The sequence below is a fragment of the Python bivittatus genome, unplaced genomic scaffold (assembly GCF_059951505.1).
Source record: "Python bivittatus isolate LINGU-HERP-01145 unplaced genomic scaffold, Pbiv_v1 ctg000200_np1212, whole genome shotgun sequence".
In the NCBI taxonomy this organism is placed as follows: Eukaryota; Metazoa; Chordata; class Lepidosauria; order Squamata; family Pythonidae; genus Python; species Python bivittatus.
In genome coordinates this window covers 19,020,830-19,047,347 of record NW_028277040.1, presented here as the reverse complement: position 1 = coordinate 19,047,347, position 26,518 = coordinate 19,020,830, and the positions used below count along the sequence as shown (strand labels likewise).

Genomic DNA, 26,518 nt, shown 5'->3' with positions numbered 1-26,518 from the left:
TTCTGTGAACCCAACCATTAAGCTAAGTTCCAAAATATATAATGTACATGTTTTCTCTCTATGTACATTATATATTTTCATCATCATCATTCTCTTGCCTGCATATTTCTTATCCACAGCCCTTTTGACTTCAACATTCACCAAGCATTCTTTTTAGTACTTTCCATTAATGTAACTCCACAAACCTCTGTGACATTCTGTAAAATATTTTTTTTCTCACTGTTTGAGGTTAACTTCTACATTCTCTTTCCTCATGTCCACTCTTTGTTTAGATTATTGGGAGATTTATTTTTTCTTTTCTTTTTTTCATACAGGGCGCATACTTTGTCTTCCTGTGGTCATTCTGCGTCTTTCACTTCTTTCTTTTTCTTCCATGTCTATTTTTATTTTAAGATCCACTTTTGAGACTATCAATAATGATATGACCTCCACATTTTGAACTTTTCATCACTCTTGTATCTTTCAGTAATTGTCAATTTTTCATTTTAAAAAATCAAATGAACAATAGTTTCATCTGTCTACATTAATATACTTGGTGCACACCAGTTACCCTTCTCATTTATTTTTGGGCCTCCACGTGGCCTACTTATTTTTTCTGAATTCTCTTGTCTTGTTTCCATTCACTGATGTCTTCTAACAGTATTCCCCCCCTCCCCCAGATTGCATTTCTTCAGAATATTGCACAAATTTTTCTCAAAACTCATCTCTGGTTCTTCCATTATCACCATTCACTGGAACGTAATATGCAATTCTCACCAACTTATGAATTTCTATATTCATCCACAACAATCTAGATTACACCAATTTCCAATAAATATTGTAGCTCTTTCCTTCATAATTAAATCTTGCTTTTACTCTCTCCTCTCACATTTACTCTCTCCTCTCACATTTCAAAACACAATCTTTCATATGTCATAATAAACACCAGTTGGGCCCATAGATACTGATCTCTGCTGCCCATGATGGCTTTGGTCAAGCAAAACTCTCACACCACACTTTTTAGTAAGATAGCTAAAATGTAAATTAAGTTACCAGTATTAGTTGTGAAACATTCCCTGCTAATGGTGAGGAGAGTACTAGGCAGTTTGGATACATTTTGACCAAAATACCACAAATGCAACAAAACCCAGGTTTACTCCAAGCATATTGATATTATTCTATGCAAGCCAGAACCTCTAATGTAGAGACTGCCTTGCAAACCAACATACTGTTGCCCGCATTCCATCATCTAGGAGGTATATGCAGTGACTGAAACAACTAACAGTTTGTGTTTCAGCTAACTGCATATACCTCCTAGATGACTGTGCTAACTAGCATTAGCAGTTCGCTTAGTTTCCAAAAGCAGGATGTTGTGACTAAACTGCTTCGGGGGGGGGGGGGGGGACCCAGCTTTCTAGTTTCATTGAGCTAGTTTCTTAAAAATCTGGATACTCTTGAAATCATTTCACTGTAGTGCTTATTTTAAAATCTGATTTTGTAATGTTCTAAATTAAGTCTGAATCAAGTATATCATATTTGGCCATAATTAATAATATAACCCTACCATAAATTCATTTTCTCTAATAGCGTGAGCAAATTTACCACACTTGCTGTGGATTTTATCCAGATCAGTTTATGCAAGGACTTTGTATGTAGTTGTTGATGCCATGAAAAATGTTTTCCCTTTCCACATAGCTACATCCTGGTTGCAAAAACATTGGATCATTTTTCTCAGCAGTAGCCTACACATTCTAGGGCCATTCATGCTGGTGTGGAAATGTTCATGAGATGCAGACAGTATATTTGATTATTTCATGTAAACCTATAAAACACAATAGCTAGAGGTAATAGTAAATTTGGCCTCTACGCATGAATCATATATTTTTCAAAGTTTTTTAAAAAAACCATAAACAGGAATATTTTCAAAAAGAAAAAAAATATGCTACCCAGAGTTCATTACTAACAAATATTTAAATCAAATAAAAATGTGCATTTAAAAATGAAAATTATAGAACTAACTTAAGAAGGAAATATGTGTCTTTTAAGGCAGAAATGCAATACTGTGAATTTCTGCAAATGACTGAACTCTTATGATGGAGATTTTTCTTTATTAAATTTCCAGATTGAAAAATTGAGCTCTTCTCTACCTTGAGCCTCTTCCCTCTCCAACAAGCTTCAGGACAGTCTCAAGAAGACCTAGTTTATATGATATGCTCCCATGTTTAAAGTTATTCTTATTCACTGGAAGGTTCTGCATCAAGCTGTGTCACAATCAGGATCCTATTCTGACTTATCTTATATGCTTTGCTCTTTGTAGGCCTTCTCTCCCCTCACCCTCCCAGTCTTCCCAATTAGTGATTCCTCTAAAAGTATGGTAGCATCCATAATATAATGGCAAATTTGGGGGATTCTTCTGTAGATTTGGGACAGATAGGAATGAGGCCTTCTAGATTATAGAAAACAGGCCAAGATGCTGAGTTGTGTAACAGGAGTCTAACCCCTGTCCCTGGTTCTGCTATGCAATGCTGAGTCTTAGCATGCAGTCTCAGCATTGGCTGAAGGTAGACTTGGGCACATTGGCTCAAAAAGTACTTGAATAATTATCACAGAGCTATCATTGTTGTCTATTGTTACTTCTCCCCTGCTTTTCTCTCATTAGAAATAAGAGTTTCGAAACAGGAGTTCAGTAGAAAAAAATGAAGTCAGGGTTTGGAGGGACACTCAGGTGAAGTTCTTGATCAAATCAATTGATGTTTTGCAGGCTTCCCAAGTTAATTTTACAGCCTGAAGTGTTCATAAATAATTATTGTGGTTGCCCAAAGGTACTTTGGTTCTGTGCCTAATGCTACATATAGTTAGAGAGTGAGTGAACAATGACCACATTCTGGCTACCAACTCCACACTGTTGGGTTTCAGTAAAATTTCTCTCAGCCATCTCTGTGTTTCTGAGAATGGAATGGTGCCAATTTTGAGACTGGGAACATTCATGTAATTCTTTAATATGTGAAAATTTTAGTGCAGACTAGTATTATGAATAAGTGTTTTCTTGTTTATTTCAACTGAAGGTGAATTGTGCCCATATCCAGGATTGTCCAGTTTCCATCCAAATTGACAAAAGAATTGTTGCCCTATAAAATAATGTACATTGTAAAGTTCTTTTGTGGCTTACCTTATTTACCAGGAATTTTTAAAGACAATATTGAGCTCCGTATATTTTTGAAATTGCACGTATTCTAATAAGAAACAGTGAATGTTAAAAACAGTATGCTACATTTTATCCATTGCTTTTTTTCTTAAAGTTTTCTTAAAGCCTAGTCCAGTAGATCATCTGTCTCCCTCCAGTTGTCTCTAGCTAGAGCCATCCAGGCAGCATAACATTGGTGCAAGAGAAGGAGCTTGTGGTCTGGCACACCTAGAAGGCACCAAGATGGAGTAGGAGCAGTAAATGTCAATTGGAAATTTTGCAGATGTTGAAAACAGTGAAATTAGACCTTAGTTACACTTCCCTAATGCCATAAAATCATGGCTTTTCTCAGTTGTCTTCTGTGGTGTAATTTAAAGAAGTGGTTGGTATTGGGAGCGTCACTTTTTGCTATTTAATCAACAAGCCACCACTCATTTTCAAAAGTACCTTCTAAGACAAAATGTAATCTTTTAGCCGCCTCCTTCTTTGAGTCACCATGTGATATGCTATCAACAAATCAGAAGTGTGCCTCTTCAAATAAATGTCACATGGAGGAATGTACCATTTGTGAGAAAACTGGCCTCTATAAACACACAGCACTTTTAAGTCACTTTGATTTTTTTTAGAAAGCCATTTTACAGTGTTACAGTTTTACTGCAATCCTATATTGTAAAGGTAAAGATTGCGATTACTCCAAACTTCTGCATTGAGCTCTATGACTGAGCAGGGATTTGAACCTTAGTCTCTGCAATCTAAACTCAATATTGTCTTTATCACACTACCCCATACTGAAGCTAAGTAAGAAGACAACATTGTGATACTTGCGTAGGATCATTTTGCAAAACTCTGTGGTCTTTATCCTCAGCCTTGAATATGACAACTCATGTATACCTTTATAAAGATGCCATTGAATAAAAAGACCATTGTTTCTAAGAGACTAGCCTATTAAGTGTCAGCCTGCTTTCTAATCCCTCAGAATACTTGGAAATTACTGAATATAACATTAAGTTTACAGATATCCGCCACACCAAAATGTGTACCTCCTTGGAGCCAAATGAGGTAATGTAAGAATGGAAGCCAAGAGAATAATATTTTGTGTGTTCTTACTGCGTTGCAGATATAGAGTTAAGCATACCATTACAGTTGTTAACTGTGCCCAAAAGACAGCATATAAAAAATCACGAGTTTCTTTCTGCAATTGAAAAATCTTTAATTATATTAAATGTGTTTGGGAACATACCATATCCAGTGCCTTGGAAGCTAGAGCGAGCTTTGAAATTTAAAAATGTGTGCTGTTAAGCATGTGATAGTAGTGATTTGTAGAATTTTCATACAAGGCAAATTAAGTTTCATGGCTGGCTTTAACTTGATTAAAAAGAAATACATGGTTGGGATTTTAGAGCCTGTGTTTATTTTAGTTATTGGGACAGTGTAAAGAATTCAGCCAAACAGGTGATAAAAATATGGCTAATTTCCAAAGATGAAATGTGTATGTGAACCAATTATTAGAAGAAACAATTGATACTAAAAATCTGCCTGACCAGTTGCACTTTTGTGTTGGCTTTTGTGAAGACTCTCCCATTTCACTGTAGAACGGTATCATGATTGTACAGTATTCAATTATTGGGAATTAAGTACTGTTGCTTGTTCAGATTGCTTCACACATTTTAGACAGTAGCAAACAGACTTGCCTTAGTATGTATAGAAGTGAGTTTATGAATACTTTACAGCCATCCATAATCCTGCAGCATTGTGTCTTACAGTGGGATTGGAACATCATCCAAGTCTTCTTAATCAGTTCTGGTTAAACAAACACCTCAAAATACATGACACACAATTTGGGAGCTGCTTAACCAGAATCACTTTTATCCATTTATAGGACTTAAATGAAGCTGAGATCATGTCACAAGTACAGGATTATAGATATTATTTATTTATATTTATTAAACATATTCGTATGCTACTCCAATCAAAATAACTCTTGTTGGCTTACATAAAAAAATAGTTCTAAATGGTACACAAACATTCTCTTATCACTGGGAGCCACAGTATGTTTCCATTGTTTTGTATTTGATGGGCAAAATGTGTGTTGCATTTCTTACTATTGTAAGAAATTTAAAAATGACATTTAAAATCACCCTCAATTCCTTGAAAATGAACTGAATTGCGCAATGTTTATACACTGTGTTAACAGGCTGATCTTATGGGCACCAATTTCTTTCACATTATTCATTTAAGTTCAGTACAACTGAGGTGGCACATAGCTATGATTTACAAACACAATGAGACATACTTCTGTGTTATGCTTGTACATGATTGTGTTGACTTCTACCAATTAATGCTTTGAAAATCCCAACAAATAAAAAATTACATACAGTTACACTTTCTGTTTTGCTTTAGCATAAACATAAATTACTTGTGAAAATAATCCTGAATTGGCAGAAATATTTGCTTTTTATTATTCCCTCTAGAAAAGGAATTCTGTAAATAGAAAACTCATCAAAATTCTTAATTAAATCAGTGTGACTTTCAGTGAATATCATCTTTACTGCTTTTGGACTGAATAGCACTGGGTTTTGCCTAGAATACAGCAGGCTTCTCTAGCAATGCAGAGCTTGCCATTTAAGAACAGCTCACCATATACTTTTTTCCTTCATAAAAGGCTGATATCAGCCTTACTACCAGTTTCATTTATATAAATACTCAGACAGTGGTCCACCTTAGCTAAGTTGAACAATATGATCTAAGAACACTTGAAAAACCACTGTGATTGACTGCACAACTAATAAAATTAGAAGATACTGATTTGCAGCAATTTCAGTTTGGTGGATACCCCCCAACATTTTTGAATGGCCATATGATAATAAAAATGGGGCATGCAGTAATGCCACTTTTAATGACTATCACCTGAAATTAATAACTTTACTTTTATGAAAAGCTCTGTGGAGTTTTTTAGGTCAGTCTGTATTTCTGAATTTTTGAGAACAGTGGGCATACAGACTGCATTCATATCTAGCACTGAACAAGCACATTTAATGTAACTTATGGCTCTACTTGCATTATTAATTGGATATATTTAGGAAATAAGCAATGGCTACTGTATATGGAGTATTTTTCTCAAAAATAAAAATATACTGCATGTATTGTTTAAAACAATTTATTAAAGAATGACACATCTAATGAAAAAAGGACAGTGATAATAAATGTTATCATTTCTATGAAATCAGTCTTCAAACTGTTTTAAAAGACCACAACTGATGCACTGAGAAGAAATTTAAACACATAGGAAGTGAGTATATAATAGTATCATGGCTATTATATATGCTTGTAATAGTCATTTCTTTGAAGTTTCAGATATCAGAAATACAGTTTTGAGATCCCAGTTGTAAGCATTTTCATGAAGACTGTAAGATTCGGCCTTCTGCTGCATAAGCTCAAGCTGTTTTGTGGTTCTATGAGACATGCAGTCTTAAAAGAATGGCAGCATACATAAATAACTTCAAGGGAATAAGTCTGCAGAGATCAGAAGCCCTGCTTCTGGCTACTGGAACATATAATTATTCAAAGGAAGCATTGTCGGGCAACTTTTCATAACACCCAGTAGAATATATCTTAAATGATAATCTCATAATTGCTCTTAGAGTAATGTGACTATAATTTAGTGCACTGTAACTAGATAACAGCAGACATGTCCAATCTCTAGCCCAACCGTTGATGGCTGGTTCCCCATTTGTTCTGTAAGCATATCAGAAAGGGTTGAATGGAAACAAGCTTTTTCCCATCATTGCAAGCCTTTAGAATCACTTTTATTATTTCAGCGGCAGCTACTTTAAAGCTAAATTGACATACAAGACAGCAATGTAGTGGCTAGGGTGTTAAACCTGGACTCGGCAGACTTGGGTTCAGGTCCACCATCAGTCAAAGAAATTCATTGTGTGACTTTGGGGCAGTCATTATCTTATACATTTGTTGTGAAGCAAAACTGGAGTGCATATATAAAGTGCCTGAGTGAGTGGGTAGATGAATGATGCCTGACATGATTGTCTGGTGAATATTACCACTCTGCTGGGCAATTTTTGAAGGCTAGTTCTTTATACTTAGCATTATTTTGGGGTCTGTACCTCTGGCGTGGACCCTGAGGTTTTTTGGTGAGTATGGGTGTTTTGTGTCCTGGCAGAATTGAGGAACAAGATGTGACTGCAGGTCAAGTGTTTATGGATCAAATGGAATGGAAGACCAGGGAACTGAGAAGGCTGGTGAAACTCAAGACTGTGTGGAACTTCAAGTGACAGGTACAGAAGAAAGGGACCGAAAAGAAGCAAAGTATAGAAAGTAGAAGGCAGAGCATGTGAATTGGGGGAAGGGAAGAGCCGAGAGGAGGAGAAACCGGGAATGCCGGACGTGGCAAGAAGCTACCAACGTGACAAACTTGTGGCAGACAGCATGGCGCGTTCCAGTTGGTGGCATGTGCAGTTGGGGCAGGGATGGAGGCTATTATTGCCATGCAGACACAGAATGGCACGTGGAAGCAGAGAGACTACAGTGGGAGACCAGCAAGTTCAGCAGGGGCCCTGCTTGGTACCACTGTCACAGCTCCCACGGAAGGTGAGAGGATATCAGCTGCCTGAAGAAATTTGCCTAGGAAGAGAAAAGCTATTACCCTTTCTGTCAGCCCTTCACGGTAGGCCAGGTCAGGGAAGACACCACAAGAAATACTAAAATTCTATATAGGCTATAATAAACAGAATCTTGGAAGCCTGATAGTGTTTCCCTTCCCCTGCCTTATGCCAAAGATGGTCTAAGTCAGTGTTGTCCAAACTTGGCCACTTTAAGATGAGTGGACTTCAACTCCCAGAATTCCCCAGCCAGCCATGCTGGCTGGGGAATTCTGGGAGTTGAAGTCCACTCATCTTAAAGTGGCCAAGTTTGGACAACACTGGTCTAAGTGAAGTATCTTTAGTCTCTTTCTCACACTTTATTTTCCTGGATTAAGCTCACTTTTTACTAATGGTCACGTATTTTTTCCAAGGTCCTCTCTCTACTCTTCTACAGTTTGTGACTGTACACAGGGCTTGCCTGTGACTACTTGGTGCTTGAATGAGTTCATCATGTACAGGCCAAGGGGTGGAGAACAGTGTCTGTTCCCCCCATCGCCCACAATGATTGCATGGAAGTGTATCTTCTGGGGTTAAATTGGAGGACTGCTGGATGTTTGAGTTTGACTGGTTTACAGTAAAAGGTAATGAGTTTGGCATAATGGAAAGGTGGGCTGGCTGAAGTGACCTTGGGACAGATGGTGGCTCCATCTGCCTGTTACGGGGCTCTGGAAGATAAGGATGGGGGAAGAGGCAGGCCTTCCTGGTGACTGTCCTGTTCTTGTGGAGTCTGGAGGATCACCACATCATTATCCTTCAGGAGAACCCTGAAGATGTTTTGTTTCACTAGGTTTTGAGGAGTTGAACTGTTTGCATACTGGGTTGCTATAATTATGGATGTGGATGTCAGTCTGCTTTTTAAGAAACTAGTTAACTTATTTGAAATTAGATGTTCAATCGTAATCTACTTTCAGTATTATTTTATGGAACAGTAATGTGTTTTGCTTTGTGGTTTTACTGTGAACTATCTAGTCATTTTGACAAGGCAATACATTAGCATTAAGAAATAAGGGAGAACAGGCTGGACTTCCTACCCCCAATGTGTGGCATTCTTAAGACACAAACTCCTTCCCTCCAGCTCAAGCATACACTGGGCTCTTCAGTAGGCTTGCCTCAAGCCAGACTTCCCCCTCCCTGTACAAAACAATATGGAGAAAGGAGGCACTAGGTCCAAGGCTGCTTTTGGGGAATAGCTGCTCACAGACTAAAGACTACTTTGGTACTGAGGATTCTGATTCATCAGACACTATAGAGTTGAACACGGTGTGCCTCATTCCATGCACACAGCTTTGCAGGTTCTGGTTTTCCTGATTCCAGCTTTCCAAAATAAATAAATAAAAACCTCATAATAGATTTAAGTTACTTTTTCTTTACAATTTACAGTTATGAATGTTGTGGTTGTGGTGTGACTTTAAAAAACAGCCTCAATAATTTGAAAATTGTTCAATTTTAAAACAGATAGATGTATGCAAATATACCCACATTCGTTCTTTCTCCTGTTTCAAGTTTATTTCCTCCCAGCCAAGATTTTTAAATACTGTAGAGCACCGTGAGCCGAATCATTGTGGGCGTTGCTCCAGGAGATTCCAGTCCCATGGCAAACTATGATTGGATTGGTTGAAAGTTCTACAAGGCTCTGGAATTGTCCGTTCACACTCAACTCCTCTGAAATTACAGACACAAATGATGATTAGTAGAAAAGTATTACCTTTCAGCAAGCAAAACATGGCTAAATTCTCTTTCCCAAATATTCCGAATAGATCACCAGGTCATCAGAGATGTTGCCTTACTCTAAAGATTGATGTAGAAGCCATTCTTCATCCTGTGCAGTGAAGACAGTGCATCCTAAGCAGTGACAGACTCCCTTAACTATACATTTTTTTCATGGTGACCCTCTTACCCTATTCACACAGATGCAGAACAACTCCATTCCAGTTTTGACTAAAGCCAATTAAGATATGATTAACATAATAGCACAGGGGCCTAATAGCATCATATACAATTGGAGACTTGGAACATAATACAAAGTTCTGCATGCCACTGGATTAAAGGAATAGAAACATACCAAAATACCAGTAATTTTTTTCTAGAACCAATTCCATTGTTAATTTTAAGGCTGACCATCTTTTTAATCTATTTTTTTCATGTGTTATGAATTGAAACAGGACAGTGATTCACAGCAGTTTGAACTATATTTAATACATAGGCATGGCTTGAATTTTCTGCTCCCCCCACTCCTGCCCTCCTGTTTCTTTAGAGGTAGATCAAGGGTTTGTTTGTTCTAGGGTTCAAATAACAGTTTTCACACATTTATTGTTTTAAGATGAGAGGAAATTTTAAGATGAGAGGAAACCATCATGAAAGCTCAGGGGACACATGAGAGGGGTTTGAGGTACATAGACTGCCCATTTCTGATTTATTTGGCTTGGATCAAACACATTCTTCAACTGTAAATTAAGGGAGCTGTTTTGTCAACTATAGTAGTCACTGTGTTTTTGAAAAACAGGCAATTTCTCTTTGTTTTTCATTTTTTAACCAATGCAATAGTTCTCTGATTATAGTAATTCTTAAACATATATTCAGGCTAAATGTTAAAAAATAACTTTTGGGTACATAACATCTGAAACTCCTCTTTCTGCCCCAGCAGTGTTGGGAAAGGAAATGTGGAGGAAAGGAATGCATGTTACCTATTGCACCAGGTCTTACCTATGTTCAAGTATTTTATATTAAAACCTTGTTCTTCTGCAATTTCTCCAAGGTATTGAATATAATCTGTATTAGGAATACTGAGGGAACTGATCTTCAACATAGTAATTTTTTCACCAGAAGAGTTCCTTAACATATCCCACGTGCATCCCAAATTATGATTTTGTTCATTTCCCTGAAACAAATAAAGAGGCTTTAGATTTTGCCACACATTTTAATATGACTTGGTATTTAGTCACTGAATCAATATTTTAAAAATCCTATATCATGGAGATGAGGACCGTGCAATGCTTTAGATTTTATTCAGAAAACTTGTATTTTAAAATTTTATTCCAGGTGATGGCACATTAGGGAAACAGGAGAGAGAAAGGCTCTTTCAGGGCAAAGAAAGGTAGCATTGGCAGCAGCAATATCAGATGAATTCCAGCAAGTTTGGTGATAAACTAAAAACTCGGATAGGTTTGGTGGGTCTTCCTGAAAAGCAGACAGACATTTCAAAGGTTATGTTTTAGGAATGTGTCTTTCAATAAACTTAAACCAAATATAAAGGCTGCTTTATTTAGGGAACAGAATTTAGGCGAAGCTGTTATTGTCTTAGCTAACCGTAATTTTCACTCATGTGCCAACCCTCTTAGCATGCCTACATTGAGGCCACAGATCAGAGACACACAACTTGCAACCTCCAGACTTCCAAATACTGTTACTCAAATGTAATGTTTAAACAGGAAGAGATATATGACTAGAGAGCAATTGTACTATATATGTAAATGAAATCACATCAAATAGAGTTTTTATCCTTGCTACAGACTCTGTTTTTCAGTAATGTGGACCTTGGAAAGCTACCTAAAGAAGTTCAGCCTGGGAAAAGTTGCACACAGTTCCATAGAGAGATGACATGTTAAAAGTTCCTTACAAATGAGCCAGTTCACACTAGATCCACATTAAAAGGTATCCATGCTTATCCCCATTAAGATGGATAACAGGTTTTTTTCACAGTCTGTTTCCTGAATAAGACATTTTTGCTGACAGGAGAAGGGCTAGATTCTGCTGTTTGGCAGTTCTGATCCTGAGATGCATCTAAAGGTGGAAATTGGGTACACATTTAATAAAAAAAAACACAGTCTAACTCTTAAGAAAAATGCCTCCAGCTCTATTAAGCTATTTTCATTTTAAATGTGCATTTCCACCCTTATTTTAAACTTGTTTTTCATTCTGCCTCTCCTGAAGCAGTGAGATCTGGGCTAAAGGAATCCAGAATTTTGATCTTAATATTTCTCAAACACGTGTCCAATATACTACAAACAATATTTGAAGCAAATACTACTTTTCATAGCAATTTATGATATGCTCTTTCTTTTAAAAGGAAAAAGCAAAAAATAAGTAACACTGGGCAAATAGTGTACCTGAAAGTATTACTTTGGACCCTAGAAACTGGGTTTCTTCCATTCTCACCAAGGATGAGTTTTTTTGGGGAGGGGCTGTAATTCCCCCCCATTTCTTTTCCTTTTATTGTAATATTGTAAATTATGATAGATTGTATTATTTCAAAGCAGATTTCAATGCAGTAATATTTAGATAATATGATTAAGGATTATAAACATTCTATTATTTAAAAAGCTTAAAGTATTGAAAGTAAAAAGAAAAAAAATAAAAATTCTATCACTATTAATTGCCATTTAGAATGTCAGTGTTACAAGCATAAGATTATTTAACATTTCATCCAAAGTTGAATGTAAAAAAGAGCAACTGCAATTCTCATTGAAATATTAGTTATGTGATAATAGTTTGTCTTACACTAATTACTTAATATTATGATGTCCACTGTATTGTTACTTAGTGTGTACAGGTAGTCCTCGATTTATGACCATTCATTTAGTGACCGTTTGAAGTTATGGCACTGAAAAAAGTGACTTACGACTGGTCCTTGCACTTACGACTGTCACAGTTGCCCCGCAGTCATGCAATCAAAATTTGGATGCTTGGCAACCAGCATGCATTTTTGATGGTTGCAGTGTACTGGGGTCACCTGATCACCAATTGCAACCTTCCCTAACAAGCAAAATCAATGGGGAATTGCATGATTCACTTAACCACTGATTCACCTAATGACACCACAAAAATGTCATAAAATCGTGTGCAGTCATATGATGCCTTGCTTAACAACTGCACCACAATGAAGAATTTTCAGGCCCCTATTGTGGTTGTAAGTCAAGGACTACCTGTATATATCTATATGTTGATATGTCGATAAAAAGAATAACGAATAGACGAAGCAAATTTAACAAAAGTTAAAATACTTGAAAGTTAAAATACCTAAAAAATAGGGGGGAAAAAAGGTACCGTATTTTTCCGACAATAAGACGCCCCCATGTACAAGACGACCCCCACTTTTCCAGCCCAAAATTAAAAAATCAATATTTTAAAGATAGTGCAGAAGACATTTTTATTTAGTAATTAGTTAACATTGACCTGATACACTCGGTGGGAGGAGGTCCGAACCATCTCTCTGCAGCTCTATTTCCAGACTCTTTTGCTTAACTGATTACATTCAAGCACGAGTGAAACTGCAGATAGCTTGTCTCTGCAATCAGCCTTCCTCTAATTGGTTTGTTCAGCATCAGCTGACGTCAGTTACATCAGGCTCATGACTGGAGGAAGTCTGTATTTCACTCGTGATTGGAGGTTAGCAATAGGAGGAAGCCTCTCTGCAGAAACAAAGTATGGGCAGTTTGGAACCGCACGATTCTCGGCTGACTTCCTTGAATAAGGCGCCCTTCAGTTGGGGTAAGGATAGGGTAAGGATTTTAGAAAAAAGTATCGTCTCATAGTCGGAAAAATACGGTAATAATAATTAAAGAAAAAAAAAGAAAAAGACTATTTCTGGTTTCTCTTCAGATCATATAAATTTTTTGCCTTTTACCAAAAATGTTTTCATAGCTTTTTTTTAACTGAAAAAGTGCTCATTCTCATAAGAGGAGGTAAGACAGCACTAAGAATCCAGTCGATCACTAGAGGGCAGCAATGATTTAGACTTTTCTGAATTTCTTTGCTGCCATCTAGTGGTTAACAAAATCTGGTGGCCCTGTCTAAACTTCTGGCATACAGGTAGTCCTCGTTTAGTGACTGCCTTATTTAGCAGTTACAACAGTGATGAAAAAGTAACTTTATGACCAATCCTCACATTTACAGTCTTCACAGGTCTGTAAAGCAAAGGAAAACTGAAGTAAGATCATAAGCACAGTCATCATTTCACTTAGCAACCGCTTCGCTTAATGACCCAGTTGCTGGTTCCAATTGTGGTCGCTAAACAAGGACTACCTGTAGTTGCTTGGGTTGTTTTTAATAGTACTGTTTTAATATATCATGGACAACTATCAATCACCTACAATTGCCAAGCTATTGGGAGTCCTAGTGTGACTTAACTAAAACCTGCCAAGCAGAAGGGAAGCAAATGACACTTTCTATATTGCTTTATTTGAGTACTAAAGCTCTGCATGTAACACTGTTTTATTAAAAGCACAGTAATAAGAGTTGCCAGCTCTGTTTCATCTCAGATATCTAGTAATCATTTAAAACTATGAATGTTGCATGAACAGGGGGTTATTCAAGGAATAGTAAATGAGTCCCACTGCAGGAAACAAACAGTTCTTCACTGCTGGAAGGACTTGCCAGGGCTCCTACCATAAAACAATTCCAAGATTTTGGTATCTTACATTTTCAGAAAAGTATTAAAGAATAAACATGATAAGTAAAAACCCAAGTCATGTCTGAGGTGTTTTTATTAGCATTTCAACCTGCCTAGGTGGTGGTGGTGAAGCTCTGTTGTGAAGATAACCAAGACAATTTCTTCCAGCACATGAAGAGGAAACATTGCAAGAAGATGGCCAAATACAGGCGAAGACAGCATTCTTGAGCCTTTAATCATGTGTGAAAGAACTGCAGAGTTTATCAACCCTTTTGTAGCTGTCAAAACAGTATGTACTGTAATTTACACCAAACAGTAATGCAGTTCATCAAGTGGATACCAAGTGGATAGGTGGGGTTTCTTAGAGTATGTATAAAACCTCATCCCTGTTGCTTAGTTCTTGGATAATGAAGCCAATCAAAGAAAGGGGCAGTCAGACAATGGAAGTAGTGGGATCCACAGGCATTTACAATGAGGTGTCAGTGACTGCAAGGACTTCAGGGAGGTTTATCTAGTTCAGGAGGGCTCAAACAGCAACCCACAGAAGCTTTGGGTGTGACTCTTCAATCCTCTTCAAGCACCGCCACCAAGTTGTCATTTTAACAAACATAAAATTGTGAAATGCACGGAGAGGTGCTATATTAACTGTGTTTAATTTTAATCAAACGTATTGTCCTGTCCATACCTCCTTTTGTGTCCTAACCCTGCCTACCGCTGGAAGTGCAGCCCTTGGTATGCCAATTAAGGGCCAAGAGGAAACCTTCATTTGAAAAGTTATACACCCTGATTTACAATCTTAGCTTTTGGAGGGAGCTGCAGGGTTCAATTCAATGCATGTTTACTCAGAAATAAATCAAATTATGCTCAGTGGAAGTTACTCCCAAAATACTGCGTATAAAAATGTCATCCTTTACCTATTAGGAAAAGATGAGGGACAGAAGGGAGAGAGGAGGAATATTATTAGGAATGAAGAGGATATTAATGAAGTTCACCAGTAAAGCAGGTACAGTGGGGCAAAAAAGTATTTAGTCAGCCACCAATTGTGCAAGTTCTCCCACTTAAAAAGATGAGAGAGGCCTGTAATTTTCATCATAGGTATACCTCAACTATGAGAGACAAAATGGGGGAAAAAATCCAGAAAATCACATTGTCTGATTTTTAAAGAATTTATTTGCAAATCATGGTGGAAAATAAGTATTTGGACAATATCAAAAATTCATCTCAGTACTTTGTTATATATCCTTTGTTGGCAATGACAGAGGTCAAACGTTTTCTGTAAGTCTTCACAAGGTTTTCACACACTGTTGCGGGTATTTTGGCCCATTCCTCCATGCAGATCTCCTCTAGAGCAGTGATGTTTTGGGGCTGTCGCTGGGCAACACGGACTTTCAACTCCCTCCAAAGGTTTTCCATGGGATTGAGATCTGGAGACTGGCTAGGCCACTCCAGGACCTGGAAATGCTTCTTACGAAGCCACTCCTTCGTTGCCCGGGCGGTGTGTTTGGGATCATTGTCGTGCTGAAAGACCCAGCCACGTTTCATCTTCAATGCCCTTGCTGATGGAAGGAGGTGTTCACTCAAAATCTCACGATACATGGCCCCATTCATTCTTTCCTTTACACAGATCAGTCGTCCTGGTCCCTTTGCAGAAAAACAGCCCCAAAGCATGATGTTTCCACCCCCATGCTTCACAGTAAGTATGGTGTTCTTTGGATGCAACTCAGCATTCTCTCTCCTCCAAACACGACGAGTTGAGTTTAGACCAAAACGTTCTACTTCGGTTTCATCTGACCATATGACATTCTCCCAATCCTCTTCTGGATCATCCAAATGCTCTCTAGCAAACTTCAGACAGGCCCAGACATGTACTGGCTTAAGCAGGGGGACACGTCTGGCACTGCAGGATTTGAGTCCCTGGCAGCGTAGTGTGTTACTGATGGTAGCCTTTGTTACTTTGGTCCAGCTCTCTGCAGGTCATTCACTAGGTCCCCCCATGTGGTTCTGGGATTTTTGCTCACCATTCTTGTGATCATTTTGACCCCACAGGGTGAGATCTTGCGTGGAGCCCCAGATCGAGGGAGATTATCAGTGGTCTTGTATGTCTTCCATTTTCTAATTATTGCTCCCACAGTTGATTTCTTCGCACCAAGCTGCTTGCCTGTTGCAGATTCAGTCTTCCCAGCCTGGTGCAGGTCTACAATTTTGTTTCTGGTGTCCTTCAACAGCTCTTTGGTCTTGGCCATAGTGGAGTTTGGAGTGTGACTGTTTGAGGTTGTGGACAGGTGTCTTTTATACTGATAACAAGGTCAAACAGGTGCCATTACTACAGGTAACGAGTGGAGGACAGAGGAGCCTCTTAAAGAAGTAGTTACAGGTCTGTGAGAGCCAGACACCTTGCTTGTTTGTAGGTGACCAAATACTTATTTTCCACCATGATTTGCAAATAAATTCTTTAAAAATCAGACAATGTGATTTTCTGGATTTTTTTTCTCATTTTGTCTCTCATAGTTGAGGTATACCTATGATGAAAATTACAGGCCTCTCTCATCTTTTTAAGTGGGAGAACTTGCACAATTGGTGGCTGACTAAATACTTTTTTGCCCCACTGTACTTTCCATTAAATTTAATGAATTACTTACTAAAGAAATTGCGATATTATCCTGAGAAAAACTCTGGAATTTTTCAAGTAATTTCTCAGCAGCATTTCGCTTTGCTAATTTTTTTGATGTTCCCATACCTAGATAATGAAACAGAAGGCAAAATTATTGAAATAGATAAAGAATTCATATTGGATTACATTAGATAAACACATTCTGGAATCAAACAGTACATTTTACATTTGCGGCATGTAGATCCTTTTCTGTAGCCACAAATTTGAAATCCTTTTGGTATATATTTTGTTCTGCACTTCTTATTAACTTCAGCAATAGGCATCAGTGACTGACTCTTGTCCTCTGAGATCCCTCTAGCTGCTGTCATCAAATCGTTATATGGATGAGAATGCACAGTGATGTGGAAGAATATAAAGAAGAGGGAGATACTGATGGCTTTGTTTGAACCAGGCTTACTAAACTCAGCTGAGGCCTATCTGAACCTGGCTTACTACAGCAGGCTGACCACTTTGTTGCAGTTTGAAGGTGAAGTCTCTGCGAAAAGGAAGAAAAGGAGCTGCAAGTGCAATTAGTAGAAGGACATAAAGACTTAGCTGACTGCATCTATTCAACCATATAAAAAAGTTCCAGGGATAAAGGCTCTTGCCTTGAAATAAACTCTGCATACCTAAATTGCACTAATATATAGATAAATCATTTGGAGTCCTAATTTCTACTCTGTTTTATTGATTTATAATCAGAGATCAATTGAAAGTTAGAACAGTAATATGCTGCATGATAGAAAACAAACAGCAAGGCAGGTTAATGACAGAATGTTAAGGCCACTGTGGGTGATCAGCTCCAATATCTGCTGAGAGCAATGGTGATCGAGCAGAACTTTGCTAGATTCCTGGACATTTCTGGTGGGATGTCTACAAGTAAGACACAGGTGCCTTGCCTATCTGATTGGTCCATGCAGGAGGAGAGAAGCAGGTATATAAGCTTTCTGCACCAAGTACAGGAGAGGGAGCAGGGGAGTAAGACATGCACTGCTGACTCAGTAGTCAAGTCAGAAGAAAAACAAAAGCTCTCTGCCTAGGGATGCTATGAAATCTTCCTTCCATCAACATACGTACAATTTTACATGACTTTTACCAAACGGCCACTCTACTGCTAGATTTTACCAGCCAGATATTTCTGGCAGAACCACCTTTTGAAATACCAAAAAAGGGGAAAAAAAACATTCAGTATACAATGTTCAGGGGGTAACAGATCAGTGTTTTGATGTTCTATTGTCTGGACAACTTGAAAGGTAGCCAATGTGATTCAAGAAATCACCCTGATTTTATTTATTAGGCCAATTAAATTTCCTCTAAGTTGGAAGAGATAAGAGGAAACTTATCACTAGTTCATAACTCAGTGGCATTTAATATAATAGGAAATAAGTGTCTGAACCCCCCCCCCCCGCTGTCTTCTAGCTTCAAAACATGTGATCAAGGAGCAAAAACACAGTATAGAAGTAAATTTTGTATACAGACCAGAGGGGTATGTGTTTGCATATTTTTTAAAGTTAGTATTTGTTATCTACCTGTGTTAAAAAAAAAATTGTGAAGTAGGATATTCTGTAAGAATATAGACAAGGGGCACTATCCTGTCTTGGACGCATGCCTTGCTATGCATAAAAACTTCCTGATAGGTCTCAAGAAATCACTATTTCTCCCTGCCTTGCTGTATGTGCAGGTATATGTCCAGAAGTACTTTTAATCCAAAACATTCATAAACTGGCTTCCAGGCGAAATATCTGACAAGGCAGTTTATCAAGCAACATTATATAAACATGAAAAACATATGAAAAATAGAAACATCAATAGATTGTTCATCGTTGTTAATTCTGCGCTAAATTCAGGTCATTCTGAAAAACAATTACGTACCTGTTTCTACAAATGTTTCTATTCTGCAAGTCATTGTAAACTCTCTCTTATGAGGTGGCCCTGTCTCCTGGGCCAGCGAATATTCGGGTAATCTCCAACCCTTCCTCATAGTCAGCTCCTTGAGGGAAAAAAGCATGAACAGAAGAGATTTTAGATTCAGCTTTAAAGGAATCACTGCATTTCAGAAGTTTCCTTATCCAGCACAGGAAACAACTCCAAAATTAATTACAGTAAACCCTCTGTTTAATAGACCTCAGTTTAACTGACTTTGGATGTAACAGTTAAAATAGTGGACTTCTCTGTTATTTGGGGAAGCAATCTAGACCAGTGTTTCTTAACCTTGACAACTTGAAGATGCATGGACTTCAACTCCCAGAATTCCCCAGCTAGCTTGGCTGGCTGGGGAATCCTGGGAGTTGAAGTCCATGCAACTTCAAGTTGTCAAGGTTGAGAAACACTGGTCTAGACAATAGGTACAACTTTTGCTAAGACCTGTGTATGCTTCTGTGCATGCTTCACGTTTGAGTTCCAGATGGGGGCAGCATGGTGCTAAGAAGACTGGGTGGCATATGTAGAAGCTCCATGTCTGAATTCAGGGGCGAGAGAGGGAAGGCATTGGGAAGATTGGGCAACACATCTAGGCAATGACTGAATTGAGAAAAGGCGGCTGGAAAGATTTGGTGGGCAGGTGATGGTCTTGGGTGACAGCCAAGAGATGGAGGAGCAGAAGATGCTAGGAAGATCAACCAGACAGGCCAGTGGTTAGACACTGGAGCAATGGCAGCAGTGGCAATTCCCCTTCCCTGGCTCTTGCCCCAATCAACACTTCTTTCATAACAGAGCAACTGGAGCAAAAAGGTTCCTTCAATAGTCCCTAAGGCTGAGAATGACATCCCTAAGAGCAAATCCAAGAGTTCCGCAAGGACTTGATGGGGTTCTGTGAAAGATTAAGGGCAAAAAATTTTCATTGGAACACTGTCTATTTTCTACCATTAGTGTTTTGCCTCTTGCTCAGGGACCGTGGGTTTTGTTTTTTTTTAAATTAAGAGGTTCTGTGGCCTAAGAGGGCTATCTTCATAAGTGCCTGTAGTCAACCTCTGGGAAGGGAAAAAGAGAAAAAGAGGGGCATTTGGATTTAACGGACACCATCCCCTGAACAGCCTGTTAAATCAAGGCTTCAGTTAATTACAGTGTGTCTGGTTCCCAAATGCATCTAAAATCTGGGACAAAATAGTCTTTATCCAGATTGCAATTACAAAGGTAACAGAGGATGGGGTAAACACACAAGCTTCATTTGTAAGCTTCTCATCAACCCTGTCAATCTCAATTAAAGAAAAATGTGGAGGAATTTTACATGTAAACCAATCTTGGACAAGACTCATGGGCAAAGAAAAGATCTCTGTGTCGTTCTTCACAGAGAAAACTTTTCTCTGTTTTTGGTAGAGAAACCTTGTCTAATATATCAGTACTTCCATCTTTTCTCTTCACCTATTTTGCTAGCACCAACTTGGCTTTATGTTGCATTCTTTCTTGAAGGTGAGGTGAACAGTCTTCTCTTTCCTCATTCATGCTACCTGTTCCTGACTACCTGTATTACTCTGTCATTAGAAAATAAAAAGGAAAAAAAAAGGAAAAAAAGTTTTGTAAACCTGGTTTGTAATTTAGTATAAGATTCCTTGAACTTCTTAAAACATAAAGATATAGTATGGACTTTAAAAAGAGAACGAAACAGCAAAATAATATAAGGTCATTGTAACTCACTTGCAATGATCCAATCGGATTGGTCTGATTCTGTGCTTGATTGAGAGGTTCAGGGATTAAATGGTCTGGCATAGAAATACTAAAATGAACATAGTAAACTTAAAATTGACAGTTTAGAAATTATTTCTGGCACTATTACACATGAATTATAATGCCAAATGTACTGGATTTTTCACAGGAGTTGTCATCCTATTTTTCCTACTTTTTTCATAGATAGACTACTGGGACCCTCTAATAATCTGACAGATGGATCTGAAGTAATATTGGAGTCAGAAGTCAGTGGGGAAACTTATTCTCTTTAACTTTACCTTTAACTTCCTGATGCCCTTTTTCCTTTCTCTTTCATTATCTGACATCCTCTTCTCTCCTAAGGAGTGGACCACGGGGAAAGAACACTTATATCTTAGTGCAGGGTTCCTCAACCTTGGTGACCTAAAGTGTGTGGACTTCAACTCCCAGAATTCTCCAGCCAGCATGGCTGGCTGGGGAATTCTGGGAGTAGAAGTCCACATATCTTCAAGTTGCCAAGGTTGAGGAACCCTGTCTTAGTGGATCCCTGAACTAACTGATTGCACAGAGATGTTAAAATTAAGCTACAGAATGCATGAAGGTAAATTAAGGATTGTGTGTGGACTAAACTTGCTCAAAATTGATAAAATATAGAAACTTTCTGCAATCTCAGACATTACTAATTGTGAAATTCCCACCTACTCATACCTAAACAGATTTTCATGAAAATTCATCAAACGTCCCAAGTGATGTAAGGAGTTGTAAATGTGATAAAAATTCTGACAGGATCTAAAACGCCAGAAAAGATTTCAGTGGATCACCTATCTCCTAACAGGGATAACTGAGATGTTATTATGTATATTTTGTTTCTTCCAATACTTTTTCAAAACAAATGACATTGTCCAGCATTCCCTATTCAGGAACATATGGTACCATTTAAGAAAACATGAGAACATCCTGACAAACTTTCTCTGTCAACACAAGATCAGAGACACAGTGAGCAGGATGGAGAGGGTAGAACATGGCTAGCGTGGACCCCACAGGTAATCTTCACTTTTAACTCTCATGTGAATTGGCTAATTGCCTGCCCAGTGCTCAACAACAAACTCACCAGATATCTGAATTGCTTTTCAAAATATTCAGTGCAGTTTCCGCAGCTCTGTGTTTTGCAATCTTTTTGCTGGGACCCTCTCCTGAAGCGGTAGAAAAAAAAATATTTCTCTGTTGTTCAGAGCAGAGTAACAACAAAGATCTCAACATCTGAATTCAAACAACAGTTTTCTGTTACTATTTTCTCTGGGAAAGATGGGAAGAGGGGTTTAAAGGCCGCAATCATTATGCATTTAAATAAATTCATTATTCAAAATATTAAAATGTGAAATCACTGCCTTGATCCTACAGAGACCTGGTCAATCTACTTTTTCCAAGGGGATGAAATGGCCAATCACATTTGGCAGTGTAAATAAGACTTTGAAAAAACACAAGATTTGCATCTATGTAGTGCTTTATCAGTGTTAAGGTGACCTCAGAAGTGATTAAGCTAGGGAAGATATCAGAACAGACCTCTGGACATTTTGGGCTCTGAAATTAGATGAGAAGGGGCAGAATAGAAAGAGGAAGAGAAATGTTTGGAATCAGAAGAAAGGAGAATGGAAGGGCATAAATACAAAGGGCGGGGGGGAATGCCCCTCTATTGCACAGTCTTAGCTGCTGCCTGGAAGATAGCAGTGATGGGATGAGGACTGGATTCATCCTCCAAGGCAAATTCTGTTAAATTTTAAAATGACTGCCTTCCACACAGATGAGAACAGTTTTGGGGGGAGATGGCCTTGGAAAGATATTCACACTGTGAGTTCCACTTCTTCCTCCATACTGGCATATTTTCTCTAAATCCAGGTCCCATCACCACCATGATCATTAAACTTAATCAGCTGTCCACTAATCCCATTTTCTTCCATAACTACATTTATAATACATATTATCTGCTTCCTTACCTTTAATGCCAAGAGAACAGATGCCACTTTTTTCCCAACAAAAACAACACAGATTTTTGTATAAACATTGGAGCATCCTCTCCCTCAGTTTGACATCCAGCACAGACCTGTTCTATTTGCTTTCATGGGTGCACAACATGTGGCTCTCTAAATGTTGCTGAAGCACAACTTCTAGTAATTCCAGCCGGCAAGGCCAATCATGGCTGTAGTTCAGTAGCATCTAATATTTCAGCCTTATCTGGGGAGCCACAAGTTATTGACCAGTGCAAGGAAGCAATATGCTAAACAGAAGAAACATTTCATTCTTTTTAAAAGAAACATACACTACATGCAATGAATCAAAGAAATAAATCTTAACGCACTGCAACACTTTCACAAACCTGTTGCAACGATGTCACCTATGGTGACCTTATAGGTGAAGACTGGCATATGTACTTCTCCCTCGGCTTTTTCAAATTCATATTCAGGATTAAGGTGAGCTTTTGTGCCGTATTCAAGCAAGAGCTGAATGGGTGTTTTCTTTGGTTTGGCTGCAATAATTTCCTCCAAGCTGTTCAACAAAAGATTATGAATATTTAAGAAAAAGAAATATATTTAAGAAATAAATAACAATCACAGTTTTTTTTCTTTTGAAAATATCTTGCTTTATTTTTCATTCATGCCATTTAGTGATTAGAATCCAGAAAATTTAAAGTATGCTTCTGTGATTATACTTTTTATTCATACAAATGTGTACATTGGGAAAACAGGAGAGAATATCACCTTATTTGCCATTTGGCTTAGTAAGTATCAGCTGCAGTGATACGAGTCCCATGTCCACCTAACCATGTCCACATCCCAACATTCAAAGTATGCCTTTCTCCTGGGCTTGAAGGAAAAGCCACGTCTTAACTACTCTCCTGAAACCCAGGAGGAAAGAGCATGTAGGCAGCCTTGAAGAAGGTATGTAGCAATCATTAGGAAAACACAAACTTAGCTGGAGAAAACAGGAGCTAGGAGGAGAAAGAAACTCAGGATTGCCCCCTTTGGCTCTGGTATAAGAGCATGGGAAAGAGAAACACTGTCAGGCCTGAAAGCCTGTTTAGAGGCTGATTAGACCCATGAAACACTTTCATGATTCTATGGTTAGCCTGTATCAAAAGAATTCTAGTCTTTCTTGTGCTACCTGTTTCCTGGCCTGGCCTACCTATAAGGGCTGACATAAACACAACAGATGATTTGCCTGTAGTGTAAAGCAGTCAAAGTCTTTATATAGATTGATGCACTGGAGTTTAAATTCTACACAATTTTCTCCAATCTTTCTGAATTAATAGTTACTTATCCATTCTCTTAATAGCCTTGTGAGGAAGCGGAGCAAAGCCTGGTACCTACTATCTCACAAGTACTATATGATAGATAGACAGATAGATGTCCTTCTCTTATCAATATTGGACATTATGAAAGGGCCATTACAAGAGCCCATCACTAATAGCAACTCATAAGGTGCATTTCCTAGATATTTGAAAAAAATTCAAATTAGCTTCAAATGTTATGGACCAATGCAAGGAAGCAATATGCTAAACAGAAGAAACATTTCATTCTTTTTCAAAGAAACATACACTACATGCAATGAATCAAAGAAATAAATCTTAACGCACTGCAACACTTTCACAAACCTGTTGCAACAATGTCACCTATGGTGACCTTATAGGTGAAGACTGGCATATGTACTTCTCCCTCGGCTTTTTCAAATTCATATTCAGGATTAAGGTGAGCTTTTGTGCCGCTTTTTAAATCAATTTTTAAATTACAGCAATAGCTTTTGTGAGCTTTTTAAATCAATTTTTAAATTACAGCAATAGCTTTGTTATACACAAACATACCAGTCATGCATTAAATCCTGTGCACAGTTATTTAAAAGTAAGTCTCAAATCCAGTAGCACTTACTCCCTAGTAAACGTGCAAAGCAATCCAACAGGCATAGAAGAAGAACAAAACTCGTTCTCTAAGAAAGAGAGGTACTGTTTCCCTTTTCCCATTGTTTATTTGGCTTTTTACAGCTATCCATTAAAAAAAAAAAAAACAGTTCAACAGCTCCCAATGGATGGAAATAAGGTATGACATGGTACACTTTCATTTTCTAAACAAGATGTCTTTGTTTTTCAAAAACAGTCAGTTTATGAGTAAAATATTTAAAAGCAATTTTTGTATGATTTAGTTATAAACAAAATGGCATTTTTGTGGCCTCTACCTGACATCTGTTCAGCTGAGGCACTTCTATGTGAAAATATGCCTCTGATATCGTCTCAATAACGTATGTGCAATTCAGGAGAAAAATTTACTCAGCCATGGAAGAATATTGTATGTGGACATTAAACTCATAATACTATTTGAAAGCTGCATATCCCATACATTCACTCTCATCCCCAGGACCAAATTTAACAACATTATTTCAACTGAATTCATTACATAGATAACACGACCGAGCTGACCTTGGTAATCTTGAAAAACTAAACAGGATTAGATCTAGTTAGTCCTTGGATGAGAAATCACCAGGAAATCCCAAGGCCCTAAATGTGACTTGGAAGTCAAAACTATCCCCAAAAGGGGCAGTAGTAAACCATTTCTGTCCTGCTGCCATGAAAACGGTGTGGATGTCTCCATTAAGTCACAAACTGGCCTCGAAGGAGCCTGGTTGGCTGCTCGGCACTTAAGCAGCGGCTCTGCAGGATTTCGGGAAGGGGGTTTTCCAGCCCTGCTTGGACCCCAGCCGGGGACCTTCGACAGGCAAGCCCTCCTTTCTACCTCCAAATTGCTCCGGATTCTTTCATTTCTATTCTCCATACTTCCCCAGCGACAGAGGGCAACTCGAGTCCAGTCCCCATCATCTCGAAGTCTCCGGGGAATACGCCTGTTCTGGGGACCGCGTTATGTAACTGCAAGCAGCCCGGGAAGGATGCCAGCCGCACGCGCCCCCTTTAAAAGACGACCCTCCACCCCAAGCAGCCCCACGGCTCCCGCAGCCCCTTCCCTCCTCGCGGCGCAGATCCCAGGGCATTTTTGCCCACGGTCTGCCCGCGGCGGTGCTTCCACCCGCCCCGCGCGCCGCCTGACCTGACGAGTTTCGGCTTTGCTCTAGGGGAGCTCCGCTGCCCCGACAATTCCTCCGGCGTCCCGGGCGCGCAAGGAAGAGACGGAGCCACACTTCCTCCAGCCAGAGCCTCCATCTCCCGCTGGCCAGAGAGCCCGCCTCTTAGCCCGGCCCCCTTGGATGGGACACACGTGGTTCCGGTGACTCACGTGGGGAGGAGCCCGTCCGTGGGGGAAGCGGGCGGGTTCTCTCTGCGCGCCTAGCCCTTTGGGTCGGCTTGGGTGGCCCAGGTCGCTTTTTCTCTCAGCCTAGATGGGGCAGGATTTGGCCCACTAACGACGCTTTGGAAGATGCCTGGTTGGCATTTGCCTCCGAAAGAGGAATGGTTGCGTTGCAGTATCACCGTGCCCGTGTCATTCTGCTGTCATGGCTGATACTGAATGCTGGGGCCTGGAAATCGAAGTACCAGCTCAGAGGAAATTTACTGTATTAACTCTTGATATTATTTCAAGTGAAAAATTAGGACGTTGGTTTCGTTTTCATTTTGAGATCCTGAGAAAAAATACCACTGCCCATAGAAACTCAAATGCCAACACAGTCCACTTCCCCCCATTGTGGATAAAAGTTGAATTGCTTACCTTAATTTTTTGGTTGTTGTTGTTGTTTAGTCGTTAAGTCGTGTCCGACTCTTCGTGACCCCATGAACCATATTGCGCCAGGCCTTCCTGTCCTTCACTGCCTCCCTGAGTTTGCTCAGTTTCATGCTCATTGCTTCAGTGATGCTATCTAACCATCTCATCCTCTGCCGTCCTCTTCTCCTTTTGCCTTCAATCTTTCCCAGAATCAGGGTCTTCTCCAAAGAGATCTCTCTTCGCATTAGGTGACCAAAGTATCTGAGCTTGAGCTTCATTATCGATCCTTCCAATGAGCAATCAGGGTTGATTTCCTTTAAG

General features: G+C 38.9%; 2 protein-coding genes across 3 annotated transcripts in view; one reads left to right on the top strand and one right to left on the bottom strand.

Moving 5' to 3' along the window:
• Positions 1-5,947, top strand: part of OSBPL6 (oxysterol binding protein like 6) — a 103,340-nt gene extending 97,393 nt beyond the window's left edge. Inside the window, exon 28 of the mRNA XM_025169811.2 lies at positions 2,102-5,947. Within this exon, the coding sequence (XP_025025579.1) occupies position 2,102 (1 nt within the window). The 3' untranslated portion in view covers positions 2,103-5,947. The remainder of the gene's footprint in view (positions 1-2,101) is intronic.
• Positions 5,948-6,323: 376 nt separating this feature from the next.
• PRKRA (protein activator of interferon induced protein kinase EIF2AK2) lies at positions 6,324-25,729 on the bottom strand. Of its 2 annotated transcripts, XR_015795208.1 has the most exons (9): positions 25,589-25,729; positions 22,876-23,045; positions 21,613-21,694; positions 20,493-20,571; positions 18,732-18,849; positions 16,849-16,946; positions 10,525-10,699; positions 8,099-9,483; positions 6,324-7,981 (listed from the first exon to the last, which is right to left on the bottom strand). XR_015795208.1 is itself a non-coding variant. In XM_007433182.3 (8 exons), exons 1-8 carry the CDS (start codon positions 25,699-25,701, stop codon positions 9,326-9,328), a joined length of 993 nt encoding a protein of 330 aa, XP_007433244.1. In that variant the 5' UTR covers positions 25,702-25,729; the 3' UTR covers positions 8,051-9,325. The 2 variants fall into 2 exon arrangements, 1 of the variants encoding a protein (XP_007433244.1); XM_007433182.3 differs by lacking the exon at positions 6,324-7,981 and having other exon boundaries at positions 8,051-9,483.
• Positions 25,730-26,518: the final 789 nt, after the last annotated feature.

Coding starts and splice junctions, on each gene's coding strand:
- PRKRA (XM_007433182.3), bottom strand. CDS start 25,701: ATGGAGGCTCTGGCTGGAGGAAGTGTGGCTCCGTCTCTTCCTTGCGCG. Junction 20,572..21,612: donor AAAAGCAATTCAGATATCTG/GTGAGTTTGTTG, acceptor TGTTCATTTTAG/TATTTCTATGCCAGACCATT. Junction 16,947..18,731: donor AGAAACATTTGTAGAAACAG/GTACGTAATTGT, acceptor TTCATTATCTAG/GTATGGGAACATCAAAAAAA.